This window comes from Mastomys coucha, unplaced genomic scaffold (genome assembly GCF_008632895.1).
Source record: "Mastomys coucha isolate ucsf_1 unplaced genomic scaffold, UCSF_Mcou_1 pScaffold5, whole genome shotgun sequence".
Classification (NCBI taxonomy): Eukaryota; Metazoa; Chordata; class Mammalia; order Rodentia; family Muridae; genus Mastomys; species Mastomys coucha.
In genome coordinates this window covers 81204053-81226287 of record NW_022196911.1, presented here as the reverse complement: position 1 = coordinate 81226287, position 22235 = coordinate 81204053, and the positions used below count along the sequence as shown (strand labels likewise).

Here is a 22235-nt window from a genome sequence, read left to right as displayed (position 1 = left end):
TATATCCAACCCCAGTTTCTTTTTACTTTTTATTGAAAAAGTTTCTCACTAGATTACATAGACAGGACTTGAACTTGAAATCCTCCTGCCTCATCTCTCTAGTAGTTTGTCAGGATGACTATAATCTCTTCTAATAGAGATTTTAAAGCATCTCCAGTACATGAGAGTCATTGCACATATTCTCTGAGAAAATATGTGAGAATCCCCTGTGACAGAATACATGACAATGATGGCTTAGCTATCAGCTGTATGCCACTTACAAAGGACCAGAAACACTGCAGACACTTGCTGATCTCTGAACAATTCACATACTCAAGGTTAAACATTTAGAAATATTCAGTAAAGAACACTTGCTGAGACAGACATACACACAGGGAAACAAACACAAGAGAGAGAGAAAAAAAACAGTAAGAAATGCCTACTACCCTAGCACTCAGGGGCTGAGGCAGAAGGATGGCAACTTTGTGGGTACAAACTGAGGAAGATTCTGTTGAAAGGGAAGAGACAGAACAAGACAAGAGAGAAAGGGAGGGCAGAGAGTAGAAGGGGAAGGACAGGAGGGAAAGGAAAATAAATAAATAAATAAATAAATAAATAAATAAATCTATATTGTTATAATACTAATATTAGTACAAAGAAATTTCATTAAAATATAGAGTACAAATCACCAACTCTAGCTTCTTCAGTGCATCCAAAATACTAAGTAACCAATGCTAATAATAAATAACAAAAATTGTGGTTTTTTATTTTAATTTGAATGTGACAAAATAATTACACCGCTGTGTCCTTTAAATCAAACAGTAAGAATAATATAAAAATGTAATTAATTTTCTTTCGTATGGGTTGCTAGAGCTCATGCCAAAGGCTGCATGCATTTGCTGACTAAGTACTATACCAATAAAACATATCCTGAGCCTACCTGGCTTAATTATTTGTCCATAATGAAGGTATATTTTAAAGTGTATGTTAAATGAATTACTGATTTTGTAGCTAAATATCAACTTAAAAAGTAATTTATAACTCAGTCGGTTAAGTCAGGAAGCCAGCTGGAGATATGTGAGTTCAAGACAAGCCTGACTCTGTCATATGAATGAGGTTAAAAAAATTAAAAAGGAAGGAGGAGGAGGAAGAAGAAGAGGAGGATGTAGAAGAGAATGACACAAAGTAAGGTATGGGTAGTTAGGTAGGATGGACTTACAAGGAATTGAGCAGTGTGAGTATACTGTATAAAATTTCTAAAGAATTAATAAAAATATTGTAGAATACTATAAATAGGCTATATAAGGAAATTATCTCAAAAAGACACATATCTCAGTCATTGCTCAAAATGATCATTGCTCAAAATGATCCTCACAGGTCCAGGGTAGAATGCCCTCTTCTTGCATCTGAGTGTACATACACATACATATACATTTTTAAGAGCAAATAAATCTTTAAAAGAAAACCAATCATGTTAGTCTCCACCACCCCCTTTTAATGTTGTAAGACTCTGAATTGATAGAGTAGTAACAACCTTATACACTGGAGTCAAGTTAAAAGGGACTTGACAGAGACTCCTAGCACTGAAGAAATCTTAAAATAATAATAGTAATAATAATATTAATAATAATAATAATAATCACAAAATCACAGAGAAAGCAATTAAAGGAATAAGGGGATGGACAGTCTTACAATTCTTTATGGTCCACAAAGTGTGAAATATGCACTATATTGAATTGTTGTATCTTACTGTGTGTAGTACAGAATTTATGTAATTATCTGTAATATAATGCAGTTATAACAAAGAAATTGTCCATATAGTAAAGGAACAATATCTACATATACTACTACCTGAAGCCTGACATAGGGTAGCTACTTAGCAAACATCTGTGTAAGTCTGTATTGTATTTCAAGTTCATTTCAAAATAGAGACCCACTAAGCTATTTCTGTAAGATATACACATCAGACTCTTTGGGAAAACAGAACAAATATAAGGAAAACTATTAACTTATTTGGTTGCAGGAAAAATAAAATTAAAAAGTGGCTCTGTCACACACAGATTCACTAGGGTACGGGACAGCTAGCTGACCCTACTGGCATGCCCAGATTGTCTCAGCCCTGCACAACTGAGCATGACAGGCCTGCACATTACAGCCCTTCAGTATGTATCAATACACCCCCCACAACCCCCCCCCCGCCGCATTTCAAATCCTCTGCCTCTCTTTAAAACCTAGCACTGAATTTGTGTTTGAAAATAGATTCTATTTAAAACAGTTTGAAACTAGAGTCTATGCTAATTTCTGAGCTCCTGACAGCAGTGAAGCAAAGACAGAGGGGAGAGTAAAAAGTGCAAATGTAAATAAAACCCTTCACACAGCACAACCTGGTCACTTTTTTAAGTATGCATAACATTTAATGATGTGACAGCAGCTTCATAAAAACAGCTACAGCAAACAGTGAGAACCACTCAGTTCAAGTGCAGAAGAAAACCTTACACTATATACAAAAAGACCAGGAAAGCACTTGGGCTTGTTAGTAATGGTACTCACAAGAATCACAGGAGGAGGCCGGAGTCTGAAACCTATGGCTGACAGCATCAAGTCAGCAACAGAGACATAAACGCACAAGAAAGGAAGTAAAAAGATTTGGTACATACTTGTGACAAAAAATTTTTTTGTGAAAGTACAGCTATCAAATGCAGCGATTTTCTCCTGCAAGACTACGACGAGGATCCTAAAAGTAGAGAGGAAAAAACCAGAATAGGGACATGAGTAAACATGAAATTCTATGAACTGAGTCATAAAGAATTAAATTATACATTTAAAATAAAACATTTTAATACATAGAGTAGAAATATTATACTCCAAAAATCTAAAAGTAAAAACAATGAAAATTTTCATATAAACAAAGAAAGTGACAGATATTCTACAACTGAGAAGTGGCCTACGAACACTTTCATTTTCATATTCTCAAATTAAACAGGCAGCATTGAGAATGAATAAAATTAACCAGTTGGGTACTTACTAAAAATAGTGTTCAATGATATTTAAAGTCAGCATTAAATATAAAAATGGCTTTCTATAACCTATTGCTCTAAAAGATTGTAGAATTTCTCAGCTCACCCAACAAAATCTGAAACATTTGCCATTGAACATAGTAATGAGCATTTCTCAATGAGTCAATATACTAGAATTTAGTAACAATCAGCATAAACAGTAATTTCAGAGAACAAAGTTTACAAATAATAAGGGAAATAAGTTATAAAATAAGGAACATATAATTCCACTAATACTTTAATGTTCTAAGGTAAAATTGCTAAAATACATCACAAATATTGAATCAAAGTTTACTATTTCTTGCAGAAATACAAAAACCCAAACTTAATGATTATTTCAAAAAAAAATCATCCTTAATACTAGATAACCCAAATAAAGAATTCTAATTTAACATGTAAATTTACAAATGCTAAAAACTAATCAGGAAAATAATATGATTTATTATGTAAAAAACACAGCAAACAAGTCTTCTAAAATGTAGAAAACTTCCATTTGCTGATGCAGAAGAATTCTAAATACTATCACTACTATTGCTATTATTATTCAGCTGTCTATTGAAAACACTTCTGATATTTGTTAGCTGTTTTATTGTTAAAAGGGCATAATCTGTGGAATGCTCTATATACACTTTTACATGTAAGAGACAGAGCTATTATCCCCATAAAGTACACAATACAAAACTTCACTTGTATCCTATCTGTAAGGAATGTCCCAAATCCTCTCACATACTTCCTCAATTCCTCACACTTCCAGCACCTTACAGAGGTAGTATCAATGTTCATGTTGTTCCCTTACAGACAATATCCATCATTTAAGAAAAAGTCAAACAATGGAGGGCACAAAAAAATAAAAAGAAAAAAACAAATAAACAAAAAAACCCAGAACCTATTAAGTCAATAGAACCTTCCCCAGGCATGGTGAAGCATGGCTGTGATCTCAGCAACCCAGCAGTCTGAGGGGCAGGGTGAGCAATAGTTTGAGAGCACCTCAAACTATACATATAATAAGATCTTATCTGAAGAAAATCAGCACTGATATGTGACACACATATCACAGTGACACACACACACACACACACACACACACACACGGTTACCAGAACCAAAGAAAGAATTCTGAATTCTCTATGTATGAACATCTGCAGGGGCTTGTGTGTTCTCTCTCCTCTTAAATTCTCTTAAAAATTCTTTATGTGCTAGATGCAACTCAAAACCTTCCCACGTGTAGCAGAAACACTCCGGCTGATCTATATGATGGTCTTTCTTACTTTTTTAATAAAAATTATGAAATTAAGAGACAATGAAACTACAAAATTCTCAAATTAAATCATATATAAATCAATATATAAAAACACAAATAACTTCAAGTATCCTATTTTAAAAAGTTCCTTAAATCTGTAAAGTAGAAGAGTAAGAATACAAATAGTAGCCAACCAAGATAAGGTGAACACTAAGACCATACAAGCCACTGCAGCGCTTGCCACTAGTCACAAAGTCAATGCATAAAATAGTCACATAATAAGAAGACCTAACCAAACATATGCATGAGACCCATAACAGAAACTCAAAACAAGGAAATGGGCACTGGAATAAGAAAAGAGGAGGAGGAGGAAGAGAAAGAGGAGGAAGGGGTCATGCATTACACCAACTCCAATAAAAGAAATCTATACTTAAAGAAAAACCTGGCAGGAATGATGAAAGGAAGGAAGAGCTCCCTCCTCATCCATCACCAGACACTCCACAGTCACACATAGACAAACACAATTGCTACAGCCTAGTGCACAAGGGTCAACAAAGACAATCACCAAAATTCTACCAACAAAATGTAATATCCATGAATAAAATGCTAAATAATCTTTAAAGTACCAAAAAGAACTTTTAATACTAACTAGCCTTGGCTCTGGTCCGAGATAGCTGTTAAACTGATCTACTTGCCTTCTCACCCCACATTCCACCCTGTCAGACATCAGAAATCACTGACCAATACACAGTTAATTTTGATCAAAAAATGACTAAATAGTGCTAAACTAAAACACCAGTGTGTATACCATTCAGAGGTGGTAAAGTTTTACATCTACAAGAAGCAGGACACCAGATGGCAAGGAAGAAACCCTCATTAGATAAAGGCAGGCGAGCAGGGAGCAAAAGGGTGTGACACGTGTTACTGACAGCTACAGGAAGTTGTTCGCAGGGGAATGTAGAGCAGAGAAAACTTAAACTAGGGGGATAAATTTTGGCACTATAATAAAAGTGGGTGTGCCTGGTGGAATGCAGACATTGAAACAGCATACAGACAGATTAGAACAGGATGGAAGCAGGTATAGTGAGAATTGATGCAATAGGAAAGAAGAGGTGTGCAGAACAAACATTTGGCCAATGATTTTAGAAGATAGGTTCAGTGAGTTGGATGTGAAGACAGGAACTACTGTCAACTAGAGCAGGAGCAGAGGTCAACTAAGGACAAATGACAGCTCCTACTTTCAGACCTTGAGATGAGTACCCAGAAGGACACAGCTAGTAAGGATGAAAAGATATGGATGATAGCTAGGCCCATGGGGCAGATTTATAATCCCAGGTACTCAGAGGCAAACATAGAAGAACAGGGTGTCCAAGATAAGCCTAATCTACACATTGAGGAGAAAGGTGTGGCCAGGACCCTAATGGTAACAGAATGCGTAACACCTGTGAGGCCATGGGTTCGATCCCAAGCACTAAAAATTAATAATGAGGGTAAAGACGATGATGATGAGAGTTTTATGGAAGCCAAGGAAATCTGTTGTATATATGTTCAGGTACAGTATAAGGAGTAAAACAGCATTCACCAGAGAGTGGGAAGCCATGCATGGTAGCTAGAGCCTGCAATCCTGCAACCATGTAAAAGCATGTATTAAATAAGAAGTACAATTAGACAGCAAGGGTGGGATGCAGAGGCCCATGGCTCCAGTGCACTGCCCACTGCTGCCCACTGCCCAGAACACACTCTCTCTGGGCATACCCTCAGCCGAGTTGTCCTCATTGGCCTCAGTTTTTACCTGAAAATAGTTATTTTGTTGGGCTCTATATATGTAAATGTATGCTCTTCAGGAAATGTATAAATATATCTGGCTTCCTCTTAAAATGTTCTTTCATGTGCTCATGGGCTCCCGTAATTTTTTCTTATTTTTAATATCTCTTTTTCTTCTTTCCCTCTTGGTTTTATGAGACTATGTCATGGATCGCAGACTAGCGTCAAGCTGGCTCCTTAGAGGAAGATGTCCTCCTGCCTTATCCCTCATGTTCTAGAATTACATGGCTGATCTACTTGCCTTCTCCATGTCCAGCAAACTGCACAATTTCTACAGACCAGTATTAAAGACTTCTTTCTGCACTGAGATTAGCATGGTACACTCACTCAGAAGTGCTTGGTGGGCCAGGCATGGTGGCAAAAGAAAAGCCAGGGCTCTTACATAGAGGAACCCTGCCTTCAAAGATCAAATGTACTTGGTGCATGCCACTCTCGACATCTTTCAGCATCTAGGGGGCTAGGCCTTGAGCACACTGCTATCTGTGCTTTCGGTTTACCTCTATCCACTAACAGGGCTGACGGGCCTGCTCTCTGCTCCCCTTCACACAGTGGGCTGTGGAGATGGAAGAGGGCTTCTTCCCCAGCTTCCCAGTGCTGCACACTGCATCTCTTATCTCAGTCCATCTGAAACTGTGACTGTGTGTCTGCCGTACCCCAGCATGGGATCCTTCTGTCCTCCTGTCCTCACATCACCTTTCTTACACCCTCACCTTAACCCCAGCAAGGTGGCAAACAGGAGGGCCTGCTCATGAACTGCTTACTGGCCCTCTCACACTGTTCTATCCGCTGTGTGAGCAGCCTGACACTCATGGCAGAGGAATTCAATTCTGACGGCAGAAAGGAAAATGTGTAACAGCATCAAGAATGTTTTAAGTCACAATAGCTGCTTTATTTAAATTATGTAATTACTGAAATGACTTCACAGAAACAGTGGCTGCACTTCTTCTCCCATGCCTTTAGAGTACCACACTAAGGTCTCACCATCAAAATTAAGTGGAGATGACAACAGCAGGTCATTCTTTGAACTCCCTGAATAACCCTCCTGGTGAACAGTCCTGGAAGTACACACGAGATACCTAGTCAGCCCTCAAAGGTCAAGAACCCTTGGTGGAAGCAGCCCAGAATAGCCACAGGCTTTGGGTGCAGGGTGCTGCTACCCCGAACCACAGAGCTGTGCTCACCTAACCTACCCTCTGCACACTTCTGCCCAGAGAATTCTCCACTGCACTAACAAAGGAAATTTTAGCGTCCCCAGTCTCTGAGGATTCCCTCATGCCATGACCTACACTTCTCTGAGTAAACTCAGGTTTGCTCAAATCTACCCTATGATAATCATCACCAAACCTGTCAGCTATATACCTGCCAATCACCTCCTAAAGCCCTGTTGTGGATCTCAGAATTGTCCTGTGTTGGTACAGCACTCACTCCTCAATCACTGTGTAATATAGCTGTTGTGATATTGTGCACAGCTCTTAAGGACCTGTGTGCTTTCTAAAGAAAGGCAGGTCCAGACACAGGTGACTACGAACATTTTGGGGTAATCAGAAGCTTTACTACGAAGCTCTTGGCTACACATACACTATGGCAGTAGTTTGTAAACAACAATTATATATTGTTGATTTCCTCACTAACTTAAACTCAGCAAACAACTTAAAGAGTCAGAATTCTGCTGCTTTGTGTGAATTTTCATGAATTTATAATATAAAGAAAGCATATTTAGAATGTGCTAATGATGCATTCTAATAAATCCATTTGGGAAAGCTTGGAAAGTTCCCGGCTACAAGCCATCCCACACACAGCTCTATGAAGCAGGGTGAACACAGTGTACTGTTACTAGTTCACTAAGTGTCTCCTCTGTGTGTACAACTCGCAGCATCTGCCCTTGAGTTTGAGTGTACTCACGAATATCAGCTCCATAAACACTCTCTCTTTTGTTTTCAGTGCTGAGAATTGAATTCAGGGCTTCCCACACACAAAAGAAAAAATTCTTATGCCCCATGTTTGGGTCTTTTTTGTATACGTAAGATTTATTTATTCACTCATTTGTGCGAATGTGGGTTGGCATAGACATATTGCCAGAATGGGTGTGGATGTGTGTGGAGCTCAAAAGACAACCTAAGATGTCCTTCCTCATGTTTCACCAATTAGAGGCATCTTGTACCCAGACTAGCTGGTCCATGAGCTTTCCGGGATTCTGCTGGCCCTGCCTCTCACCTTGCCTTAAGGACTGTTAGGGTGACAGATGCCTATGGCTCCTCCCTGGGCTCTCGTTTGAATTACAGGAGCTTTTTCTCACAGAGCTGCCTCCTGACCTTATGTGTTTGTTCTTAGTGGCAGAAGATTTACACCTTGTACCTCAGACTCTGATCAAGACATCTCTCATCTGACAAGTTCAGAACATCATGTGAAGCAAAGTGCTGCACAGACTGAATGCCTAAGACTCTTTCTCCTCTAAAAGCTTGCGTAAAAATGTTATTATTACTAGAATTCACATAGCTTAATCTACATTTGAATATTTTCTCACAATCTTAAAGAAAGAAAATTGACCACAATCACCGTTGTGAAATGTTAACAAAAAATGTACTAAATCATTAGGCAAAATGTGGAGGTACATGCCTAAAATCCCAACACTGAAGACATTAAGCCAAGAGGATAACAAGATCAAGACCAGCCTGTATAACCTCACAAGACTTTGTAACAAAATAATATAAAGTTAGAGGAGGCAGAGGGCAGCCCAGTCCTCAAGCTAAGTATTATTCTCAAACTAATGCTTACGGGCTCAGGATGAGGTTTTATGGATGAGTTTTTGCATATGCAACAACCAGGTTTGACCTCACCACTGAAAATGAAGAGACATGCCCCATTCCAATACTTGATTTCCTGTACTATCAGGAATGCCGCCTGTGATCCTCCATTTATATAAATTCCACTCATATCACTCTATACTGAGTCACAACTCACGGCTAGGAAAGGAGGCTGGAAAGCACTCAATGCAAAATCTTAATTCTTTCAGAAATCACATGCCTTCTACACAGCAAGGAGGCACATTACAATTTGAAAATAAGCATATGAAAAATACTTACCGCTTATTACAGTGAAGATCATAAATGGGTGTTTTAAACTGAATGGACTTGACCATTTCCCCAGTACGAAGTGAATGCAGATCCACACAGCAGTATGGTGGTGTCGTGCTAAAAAACAAACATTACTTTAAGTTAAGGAGAAAAGACAGCACAATAAACATTTTTCTCAGCACATGATACCAAGAAATACATTCAGCGGTTACCACACAGAATAAAAATAATACAGTCAGGCAACTTATTTTTTAAATATAGCATCAGGCCCAGGAGGGTGACCCACGCCTTTATTCCCAACATTCCAGAGGCAGAGGCGGACAGACCTACCAGAGTTCTAAGCCAGGAATGGTTGTAGAATTAATACTGTGAAGTAGAACATCATGATTTTGTAAATAGATTAGTAATATGTTCATGGTAAGAAATGTTTCCTAAATATGATTAAAGGATTAAAATGACTTCAAAATGAACAAATAAAATTGGAAGATAATGTATATGAATGTAAAATGATGCAGAGTATAATATAAAAATTAAGTAGTAGAGAAAAGGTTCATTATCTCAATTGAGCTCAGCCCAGGAAGTCAGTTTTGTTCATAACTGAAAACCCTGTTTACAGGGAAGAAAGCTGCCTGTATTTACTAGAAACTTGGTTGTGCGTGTATACAGCTCACAGGTATGAAGAGAAAAGCATAGATGATGTCCCTGAATGTTAAAGAAAACTGCTGTGGTTGATACATACTTGCCAATCAAGCTCCATCCCCAGTTATCTCTCACCTATACCTACAACCTGTGCCCCAAGAGACTCAAGATATTGTACACACACACACACACACACACACACAAATAGAATTAAATTGTAAAACAAATATCATTTTAAAGCACAAAAATAAAACTTAGTAAGATGCATTAGGAACTGGCTTCTTCTCTGTGTAAAACTGCACAAGAACTGAGTGACAGCGGAGAGCAGTGTGGCGCAGAGTACTAGGTGGGTACCTGGTGTTGGGAAATTGCTATCCTCCATGGCAATAAACCTTGCATGTATACAGAGCAACTCAAGAGGGAGAAATTTTCTGAAATCTTGAAACTTAGTTTATAAAATTAACAAAACTAAAATATTATACCCAAAATTAATCTGACCCTCTACTGCTAAGGGGACAAGTTAGCAACCAATGGAACTACCAGAGGGCAGGGGATGCACTGTATCCTTTCCAGTGAAGTGCTCATGGCAGTGGGGCACTGGATACTGGGATTCCTGGATACTGGGAAGCCTTGCCCATCTGTGTGGAACACAGCAATTACAGTCTTGATTCTATTTACCGACAGCTGGAGAGAAGGTTCCTTTAAACTCTGGGTCTCTGTATCTCACCACTTCTGCTTTGTGCTGCTGCCCAGCACACGTGCTCCGCAGAAGCCGATACCGTGATAAAGTTATACAGTTGGCCGGGTTCTACAAAGCTCTCCCAGACTGGCATGCCCAGTGCTTTGGTCAGTGGAACAGAGCTATGACCTCACATCAAAATGAAGCTGATTTTTAAAGAACCCAAGGGTGTAACTAGTTCATTTTAAGTAAAGGGTTGAGTCTATAGGAAAAACAGAACAGATACAACAAAATTAGCAAATGAGTGCATAAAATCCTCTGAATCAGGTCAGAGAGGCTGTCTTCTAACACACAGGTATCAAAATGAACAATAAACATAGTTTGTAATTTTTATGATAAATACAATGATGGATGTAATTTGGCTCAAATGAATTTTCCTTATATAAATGAGGTGTTTTATAGTAAGTTACAAAGCAACAATCGTTAGCAGTTGTGCATGACTCATATCCATAACAGGAGTTATTAATATTTTATGGGGAAAGGCCTGATTTTCATATATTATGATAGCCAAAGGGATGAACTCTCTAGTCACTTCAGTGAGAAAAGTTGGTTATGTCTAGTTAAAGACAAGGCTTTTCCTTACTGATGAAGAAGCTTTCTGTAAAAGCAATTGTAAACCATGGGACAACATGGATCCCAGGATGAGAAAATATTGAAAATATAATGAATGCAGAAGACAGGCATCAATAAGAAGCTAGCAATATTATCATCTAAATGAATCCATAGTTGAAATTACCCTAGTCAAACAAAACTAACTGTACTTACCAACTCTGAATAATCACACACAATAAAGCCAGGCCTAAATCCTGAAATTCAGGATTAATTACAAACACCTACCACCTCCATTCCCTATAGTCCCTATAGTTCCTTTCCCATCCTCCTTGATAATTCGCTATTTCCAATATAACTTCTGTGTGTTGATTCTTATGTGAACTTGACATGGGCTAGAGTCATCTGAGAGGAGGGAAACACAATTAAGAAAATGCCCCCATAAGATCAGGCTTTAGGCAATCCTGTAAAGCATTCTCTTAATTAGTGACTGATGTGGAAGGACCCAGCCTACTATGAGTGGTGTCGTCCCTGGGCTGGTGGTATTGGGTTCTGTAAGAAAACAGCTTGAAAAGACTAGTAAGAAGCACTCCTCCTGTATGGACTGCATCAGCTCCCACTTCCAGGGTCCTACCCTGACTTCCTTTGATGTAAAAATCTTTCCTCTTCAACTTCCCTTTGGTCATTGTGTTTCATCTCAACAATAGAATTACTGCTGTGTTGAGAGCTCACTTGCCTGTTCAATAGTTTTGGTTTTTGGGTTTTTTTTTTATTAACTAGCCAAAGATCTTGTTTCAAAACAATAAAATGGGCACAATGTCATTCTAATTAGATTGGGCATAATCTTAAAAGTAAAAATAAAGAAAAGAAAAAAAACTCTCAGTAAGAGAAACTAGAAATCTGGTCCATGTGTGTTGGTAATGTAATCTGAATTTGAAATGGCCTCCATATGATTTCTGTTCAGAATACCTGGTTTCTACCTGTGCCAATATGCTCATGTACATATACTTCCTATGTGTGTGTGCACATGTGTGTATACTTGCATGTGGAATCCAAAGGTCAATGTTGGATGTCTACCTCAATCATCCTCCCCATTATTTTGGCAGGGCAGGTCTTTTAGTGAACCTAAAATTTGGCTAGCCTGCATGTCAGTGAACACCAAGAAAAAGCTTACCTCTTCTTCTCTGCCCTGATCCTTCACCCAGCTTTTACATGGGTGATGGGGGTCCAAACTCATGTCTTCTGAGCCATCGCCACAACCCGGCGGTACTATTTAGAAAGCTGTGGGGACTACGACTAGAATCCAGTTACTAGCAGGTGTGCCTTTGAAAAGTATTTATTCCTCACCCTCATTCTGTCCTTGGGTCTGAGCTTGTTGGTGGTCACTTGCTCATATCACTGAGTCTCCTGCCACCACAGATGCAGTCAATTAACCATGCACTCTCTGTCAGAGGGACTGAAATCCCTCAGCTGACATGAGCAGCTAAGTAGCTCCCCACAGGTGCTATGAAACAGTGACTTCCACAGGTAGGAATCGGGAATGGTGGACTGCCTGTGAGAAACAGGTTGGCAGATCCTCAAACATAGAGCAGTATCATCTGAGGTCCCACAACTCCACTCCTAGGCATATACCCAGGAGAGGTGAAAGCATATGTCCATGCAAATGTCCATACATTAATACCTACAACAGCATTATTCATAATAACTGAAGTGGGAGCACACTCAGGCCCATAGCACACAGATAAACAATTGGATAAGCAAAGACAAGACTATTCTGCAATAAAAGTAAAAGTACTGACATGTTCCACCATGTGGATGAACCTCAAAAACATTATGTTAAGTGAAAGAAGCAGAGACTTGAATGGCCTCATCGTGTAGAAATCCATTTGTCTAAGGTGTCCTGAGAGGTAAATCCATTGAGACAAGAGCAGAATCGGGCTGCCTTGACTAGAGGGAGGAGGAAATGAGGACTGACTTCCTAATGGGTGTGCTTTCCTTCAGTGTGAGGAGTGTGGCTTGATAACAAGTAGCTGTTCTGCAACATTTCCAATGAACTACAGTTTAGCAGGGTATGTTGGTTTTTATGAACTCAATTTTAGCAAAGGAAAGCAGGCAGAGTGCATACCTGACAGAGTAATAAAACCACAGAGATAACAAACGCTACAGAAACTGGGGGCCAGGACATAATGGCAAGTGCTTCAATACTAGGGAAGACACAGACAACAGAGAAGACATGAGGCAAAACCTAGAAAGTGAGAATGACATTAATATACTAAATTTCAACATGACAATCAAAAGGGAAACCCTATGGTCCTATTGTCAATGATACCACACACTTTGGCTACATGACATAAAACAAGCTCAAACAAACAGGAAACTCCCTGCCTCCTTGCTGGCTATTGTTCAATACCTACCAATTGGTACAATGGTGGCATGACTGTTATATAGCAATCAACAACTTTCTGACTACATCTGAAGCCTGTTCCAAGGGAGGGAATTCAGGCTTGGTACTGCCAATCTGGTCAAAAAGTCCAGAGCCCTAGAAGTGCTAGGGAGGAGCAAGCTTTGGCTTATCAAACTGCCTTCTAAATACTTATGTTTACATCTTAACACATTGCTTTCAGAGTTTCCAACACTGGTCATGGTTAAGCCAGTGATCATCCATTTTGTATTACTTAAGAAATGTGTTGGGACTGGCAAGATGGCTCAGTGGGTAAGAGCAACTGATTGCTCTTCCAAAGGTCCTGAGTTCGGATCCCAGCAACCACATGGTGGCTCACAACCACCCGTAATGAGATTGGATGCCCTCTTCTGGTGTGTCTGAAGACAACTACAGTGAATTAAGCCGGAGTGAGCAGGGCCGCGGGGCTGGCAAGAGGTCCTGAGTCCAATTCCCAGCAACCATACACATGATGGCTCACGGCCATCTGTATAGCTACAGTGTACTCAGACACATAAAAGTAAAATAAAAAATAAATCTTAAAAAAGAAAAGAAATGTGTCTAGAATACAATAAGCTGTTAATAAACATTTGGGGGGGGAAAGAACTACTCCTGAATGAGATGCAGTGCCCATAATTAGGAATACAAGTGTGCCCTGTCTCGAAAAAGAATAACAAAAACAAAGAATAAGAGTATGGCAACATTGAATTATATCACACTCAAAATACTCACTAGTTAAGAGCATGTACTGCTCTTTAAGAACCTGTGTTTAGTGCCCAGCACCCATGCCCAAATGGAAAACCTAAAAGGCACTGGCAGCTGCTGATGGGCATATTTAAAATACCTACAAAATGAGGAGCGCACAGGGGTGCATTTTAAACATAAAGTGCAGAGAAAAAAAATACGTTTGCAGGATCTTGAAATTTGTCCTCACGCCCTAAAAGGCTCTCACTAGACTCATTTTGTGGTGCCAAAGGATGTATGTGGGAAATACCCCATGATGGCACTGCAGATACCAATTCTAGACACTATAAGGAGTTTAAGTTAGGCACACTATACACTTGAGAATTCTTGTGCAATAATTTTTTTAGAAAGCTTGAAAATCTGTTCTCTAGGTTATAAACTAGGCTTCAAGAATCCACAGAACAAGGACTCATAAGACTGTGAACGTTATTATTATTCTGAGGAGCTCAGCATTTGTTCTCGCAATATCTGAGGTAATCCATGGTAACTAATACTGTACCTTCAAACTTTAAACATTGCACAAAGAAGGGGCAGCAGACAGATGTAAAGAGAGGCCTAAGAAAGAGGCAGGCGAGCCAGCTCAGCAAGCAAAGGCATCAGCCACCAAGCAGACGAGCTCATGTCAATTCTGGGTCAGAAAGGGTAAAAGGGAGGAAACAACCTCCAAAAGGTCTAAGGCACATGTGCCCAACTGTGAGGGCACAGGCAATCAATAGACAGACAGACAGAAGCAAATAATTTAATGCATGATGTGAAATAGGAATGGCAACTCACTGCATATTAAATTTAATTACTAAATTCAATAAAATGCAATAAATAATAATAATAATAATAGAATACTAGACTTGAGATATTTAGTAGAATATCTCAAGTCTAATTTTGAATTACTAAGGATACCATAACTCTTGTTTTACATTCAGGTAAGATGAGAGTTCACAGTCATGTTGAAACCAGGACCGTGTTTTCAAAACAGCTTTTTAAAAAATGGAACGCAATGACCATCATGCTAATGCCAAGTGAAATATGGCTTTTATGATTTCAAAATCCTAAACATTGATACTATTTCCTTTACAAAGACCATCATTATTTCCATCCATGATATTTAACAGATTGAAATGAAATTAGGAAAAGTGCAACAAAGTATCTGAGAAGTGACATTTTCCGAGAGTGTGCAATGTTTGCAAAAAATACAAAATAGCAAAGACATTTAAAAATCTACCAGGAATTGTAAGAAGCATGGAAACACTTATTTTTAAATAAGAAAAAGCTGCACAATCTTCAACATGTGTTACTAAATTTAATCCTTTAAATGTAAGGGAAATTTTGATAGCATTATAGTATTGCATTCATATTCAGAGCTTGAAGAATAAAAGCATATTGGTCTTATTCTTTATGAACTAGTACTTTTTTTTAAAAAAAAAAAAGGAAAATGATAACTTAGTCATATTAAAAGCTAAGGCTGTGATTAGCTTACTTAGTAATTCTTTATTCTGAGTAAGACCTGGTGATTCCAAAGCGTGCTAATAAGGATGCTGTCACAGGGAAGGATCTAGCCAAGGCATAAGCAACACCATCTCCACACACAAACAGGAGGGGGCTAGAAGTGAAGCCTGAGTCAAGATAGTCATTTTCTTGTTTTGTTTTGAAAGGGATGTTCTATGTCACCCTATATGTAGGCCACCTCTGATTCCCACATACTGAGATTAAAAGCCTGAATTCTGATAGTTTTCTGAAAATAACTTGGTGCCACAGGTGGAAAATACCACACCACATGGGTTACCATCAAATATTATTCTAAAAGTATAAAAATCAGAGGCTAGAGTTGGCTCATTGGAAGCTCATGAATAGCTTGTTTCTCTTCCATAGTATCTGAGTTAAGTTCCCAGCAACCACTTGATGGCTCACAACCACATGTAACTACAATTCCAAGGGACTTCTTCCTCTTTGGGCTTCCTGATACTCTGTGTATGAGTGCACACACACACACACACACACACACACACATACACATGAATAAATAATTTTTAAAACTTACAAGTATTACATACCAATTATATGTATGATATACATGAAATAAAATTAACATATAAATATAAAATGTAACATATTTTAAAAACCTTTCACCTAATTTTGGACGAGTAGAGTGCAAGTGAAACATCATACAGCAGGAAGGAGCAAACAAAAGTAGTTAGGGGCCAAGCAGTGGTGGCACACACCTTCAATCACAACACTTGGGAGGCAGAGGCAGGAGGATTTCTGAGTTCAAGGCCAGCCTGGTCTACAGAGTAAGTTCCAGGACAGCCAGGGCTACACAGAGAAACCCTGCCTCAGAAAACAAACAAACAAACAAAAGGGTAGTTAGGAAAGTTATATTGTAACTAAGATTTGCAACATTGCAGTTTTTTCTGTTTACATTAAACCATTTCCAATCCATGGGTCCACGCATTGCATAATAAATCACAATTCAGTAAACAGGGGAGATGTGTGTAAACAGTGCAGAGGAAGCCCCAAAATTCTGAAGTGCAATAAATAAGGCAATATCAAACTGTTCCATCAAATAACTGCTATCAAAACAGACATGTTTTATCTTACGCAGAAGTTATTAGAACATTCTCAGTAATAGAATGTAATCAAACAGATTAAACAAATCGTTAGTACCATTTGTACATTTCTCAGATTTATAGAGCCTTAAACTAAATTGTGGGCTTGCAGAAGTTCCCTGTTTTTTGTTAGGCATAGTAATTCTCACTGAATGAATGAAGAATGTTTTCTGAATTGAAAGGGATTAATGTTAACTATCTTAGAAGACTTCAGCTGCTCTGTCTGACATATTTTTGACCATACCATGCCACTACACTTTCATCCTAACTCATAGAAAGCAACAAGAGGGGGCCCTCATATGTACTACACATCATGGGTAAGAAAGACATGCCAATGGAGGCTGGGGAGATAGGGCCTACTACATCATTCATTAATCAAGGAAACAACCCACAGACTTGCCTACAGACCAATCTGATGGAGGCATTGTCTCAATTCAGATTCCCAATTCCCACATGACACTAGCTTATGTCTGGCTGACAAAAAGCTAACTAGCACAACCGTCAATTCACTTTTCCTGATATTCTGAAATTACCTTTCAAATAAATCTCTTTTTGTTGGTCATGGCAATATACACCTAAAATCCAAGCACTTAAGTTAAGGCTAGGTAAAGGCCATCCTGAGCTATTATATAGTAAGATAATCTCTCAAAACCACAGTGAATACAGCAAACACGTTCTTTAAAGACCTATTTTGAAGTCTAGCTTAGAGCTGATGAACAAAAAGTCAAGATAGCTAGCTGCTCTGTAAATTTCCATCTATGAGACAAATATCCTGATATTTTAAATCCTCCCCCTAGTGATCCTAACTTCTCTCAAAAACCTTCTGACATTCTATATTCCTTAAGTTAATGATGAAAACTGTACACTTGAATTGCTCCAGATATCACCATAAAGCCTTCACATATATTATCTCATTTAGTCCTCACCATAATCCTACAAGTAGTAAAATTTTATAGAAGAAAGCTTTTCTTTAAATATCAGATTCGTTCTTCATCACTGATCACTGTGATCTATAATTCTCTGCATCAAATATCATGAAAATTAATTCTGACAAGAGCACAGATTTTAGTTCCTCAACATGGACTATTTATTTAAATTGTTGACATTCATTTAATGGTGATAAACACAGCAAAAAAAAATTCATAAAAAGACTAAACTCGTAGATTTGCTATAATGGTATATGTCTATAATCCTAGAACCTAGGAGACTAAAGCAGGAGGATTACTCTAAGTTTGGGGCTAGCCTGGGCTAAATAACAAGTACTAGACCAACCATGCCTACATAGAAGTAAACTGTAGCCCTAGCTTCATTAACATCAGTTTTCTAAATAACCAAAGAAAACTCATGCATTGCCAGGGTAGTGAACATTACAATGAACAACACTTATACTGTTTGTAGTTTAAGTTTGGAATACTAAAATTTCCCTTTGCTAAATAAATTCCTTCAGTAAACAAAGATAAGTTCACACTAGTAATATAGTGAGGGAGACTGTTATTGGGATGTGATGTGAAAAAAAATTATGGAAAGAAAAGGGAAAAGGTTAAGATTACACTAGTAATAAAAATATGAATTAGCACAATATCCTACACACGTGCCCCTGGGGAGAACAGAACTAGGAAATTCTCCAGTTAAGTTTCCTTCCTAAAATAAAGGAAATAAAATCAATGCATCTATTAGTAAACTTTATCGGAATGCTCACTTCAGTAGCACATATACTTTAGAAAAAGCTAAAAAACAAAGGGTTCTATTTATTTTCCCATTTTATCAGAAAATTCTTATAGACAACAAAATATGGAAGACCAATAGCAAGGAGATTTAGGAAAAAGAAAACAGTAGATATGGCTCAGCTATTAAGAGTATGCAGGGGCTGCTATTCCAGAAGTCAAGAATTCCGTTCCCAGCACCCACCTGGTGGAAGCACATAATCTTCTGTAACTCCAATTCCAGAGAGCGGATACCCTCTTCAGGTCTCTTGGGCATGAGACATGCATGTTGTCCACAGACATACATGCAGACAAAATATTCATATACATAAATAAATAAAATAAAATAATCTGGACATAGGATCCCAACCCTTGGGAAGCTGAAGTAGAAGCATCATGACAAGTTTGAGGCAGCCTGGGCTACCTAGTGAGACTCTATAAGGGATAGAAAGATGTCTCAGTCTGTGAAGGTTATCTGCCATACAGACAGAATGCCCAGGCTCAAGTCACAGAACCTTGAGGTGGAACATGACAAACCCATCTTCAAAAGTCTTCATAAGTAAGAAATACATTATAGAGAAAAGAACATAAGCCAGTACTTGTCTCACAAGCAGTAAGACATGACTGCCTCACAGTTTAAGGTTTGGGGGTTTTGAGGATCTCATTGTGTGGATTCCTTGTGAGGGCTGAAAATTACAGGTTATGTACTACCACAGCCAGGTAGGATAAAAAGTAAAAACTAATAAAATATAATCAGAAAAATAAAAGAATTGGTTATAGTGAAAGGAATCTCATACACATATACACAGAATCTTGTTCAAACTTATTTTCCTAAAATCAAGATAATTTGTAATTGCTTCTCCATTATTATAAAAAAAAACAGAAATCATTTTGCTCATCAACAGTCTTGTATATCTATAAATAAATAAAAAACATTATAAAACTCAAATTCATGTCTTGCTCAACCAACAAAAGCAACTAATAATAACAACTTCTGCAAAGCAAGCCTAGAGAGCACAGTAGACCCCACCATGAGGCAATCTGCTGACTTTCTTACTCCACTGTCACTGAAAAATCCATAATCTATTAATATGTGTGACATTTAAATATAAATGAAGCCAACTCACACCAGGTCCTATTCCCAACACTCACATGGTAGCTCACAGGCATCTGGACTCCAGTGCCAGCAGATCCCAGATCTCCTCAGGCCTCCACTAGACATCACGCACACAAGTGGTACACAGACATGCTTGCAGGCGAGGCACCCATGAACATTAAGAATAAAATAATTCTCAATTGTTTGCACAAAGACTGGGTCAGGAGCCTGCTGCGCCTTGCACATTGACGCCTTACTTCTATTTTGGGTGTGATTCAAAACCTCTCACTATCTATACCTTCTGAGTGGCCTAACAGACTCACTCTCTCTTCTTTTCCAAGAGTCTAGATTGAGCTTGAATCTCCTAACTCTCCCGAGTGCTGTGATTATTCTTAGCATCTATAACAGAATGCCAGAATAACACTTCTTTAAATGCTTGTAGAATCTGAATACATAAATGTTAGCTGCTTGCTGTTGAGGAGCACCTAGGTACATGATGTTAAATGTAGCTACTCTTCAAAAACCTATTTTGGGCCTGGCATGGCTGGTCACACCTTTAATCCCAGCACCCCAGGCAGAGGCTGGAGATCTATCTCTGTGTCTAGTCTGGTCTACACAATGAGTTTCAGACCAGCAGGACTATGTAGTAAGGTTGTCTAAAAATAAAGTTTTATAATCATTTAAAAATTTTATAGAAATAGACATATAAGTAACAAAGCTTGTTAAAATGTTGACATCATTACTTTTCTTATTAGACAGAGACATAAACAGTTTGACTCACTATCTCTTAAAAGGGCAGGTAGCACTGAGTAAAGCAGGGAAGGTAAAATAACAAGGGGAATGTAAGTTGTATGTTGCCTTTAACATGAGCCATTTAATTCTAAAGTAATTCATTAGATGTGAACATATATCGTCGTCTTGGGACTGAATACAATTTAGCATAGATAGAGAACAAAACAGTAATTATTTGTAACATGATTTGAAATTTGGGAGTCCAAAGAAATATCCTCATATACACAAAACCATACAGATGCATGATCACAGGTGTTAAACAAATGTTTAAGTATACAATAGGCAAAATATCATCATCACACTGGAGCAATTAGTGACCATAGCCTAATCACACAAGGATGTGGGTCTCAGCTCAGCCTTGAATGAAATTTAATATTCTGTTGTAAGGAATAAAACTTCACGTAACTGCCCAAGATCAAAAAACAATTCACAGCATCCTAACTATAAAAATTATAGCCATCCTTTCTGGATGGCTAAAAAGGGCTGCCAAGCCAGGTTTCTACCCGAGATGATGACTTCATTGGCATTAAGAAGCCACAATGCTGCTGCTCTTCCTCCCACCATGAATCACCTCAACAGTCCTTCAAGAAGTCTGGAACTGGGGATCCAGCTTCAGAGAGACCTGGATGCCAGGGCAGATACTATGTCATCTTGGCGCCTACACCTGTGGCTACAGCACAGAAATGCTCTCTGCAGAGGGTTTTCCACATGTGTATACAAGAGGCCAGAAATCCTCTGCAAGACTGACGAATACTCTGGATTTCCAGGGATACTGGGAGCTCTTCCTCAGCTCCTTGTCAGTCAGAGGACTAACAATGGAGTCTGCAAATTCCCATCTCTGCTTCTAAGACTAAGCCAGTGAACTGTGGTCACTCTGACACTAAGTGTCTTCAGAATTCATTTCATAAAGCACGCATTAGGGCCTGGGTTCTCCTTTTTTACATGGGGCAGAATGCTTCTTCATAAACAACATACACACACACACACACACACACACACACACACACACACACAAAGCTTCTTTATATTTTTGGACCTAAATCTTAAAGTAGAAACTTTGAAAAGCAAAAAAATTAAAATAAAAACCTATGTCTAGCAAGCCTCAGCTCCCTGGCTCTCTGTCACATTGATTTATGACAGTTATTTCTTAGGAGAAAGGAAGACACAGATGCAAACAATTACTCTATTTTTGCAGGCAACAAGTGAGGTGGGTGGTAACTGAGAAATTTTTTTTTAATTCTGTCACAATATTCTGCTTTTTCTTAAGAAACCCTCCTCACACAACAAACGTTCGCCACATCAGAGAATTTCCAGGGCCTGAAGCGCCGCTTTGATTCCAGACCGCTGCAGGCATTAGCAGGAGGTAATTAGGGTAAAAAGTTCAGCCACAGTTCCATGGCTAGAGTCCTGCCAGAAATAAATTTCCTCCCTATTCACTGTACCCCTCCCTACAGATCATATTGAAAACACATTTATCTTTGTAGAGCTTGTTCCTCTTCTAATTAACTTTATGGCGTTTACAGCATTTAATAATTTAAAATGGCTGCGATCGCAGCAGTTTTATCTTTCATGGTAGATGAGTGTATTATCATTCTCCACCACTGCTGTTTGACGAGTGACTCACAGACCTTCACTGCAGCTGTTTACCCCACTCTCTGGTCCTTCCTAACCAAAGCTTTAATTTTCCCATGTTAGAGAAAGGAACAAAGTTGACAAACCTATTCAGAAGGCATCCTTCCAAATCTCATGAAAAACGAAAA

At 38.5% G+C, this 22235-nt stretch overlaps 1 protein-coding gene across 12 annotated transcripts in view; it reads right to left on the bottom strand.

Annotated features, from left to right (window-relative positions):
* Bcas3 (BCAS3 microtubule associated cell migration factor) overlaps window positions 1-22235 on the bottom strand; it is a 484435-nt gene that overhangs the window by 383110 nt on the left and 79090 nt on the right. For all 12 annotated transcript variants that reach the window (XM_031354430.1, XM_031354434.1, XM_031354429.1 and 9 more), the window contains 2 exons: window positions 9183-9290; window positions 2637-2713 (listed from right to left, as the gene is read on the bottom strand). In XM_031354430.1, the coding sequence (XP_031210290.1) occupies window positions 2637-2713; window positions 9183-9290 (185 nt within the window). The remainder of the gene's footprint in view (window positions 1-2636; window positions 2714-9182; window positions 9291-22235) is intronic.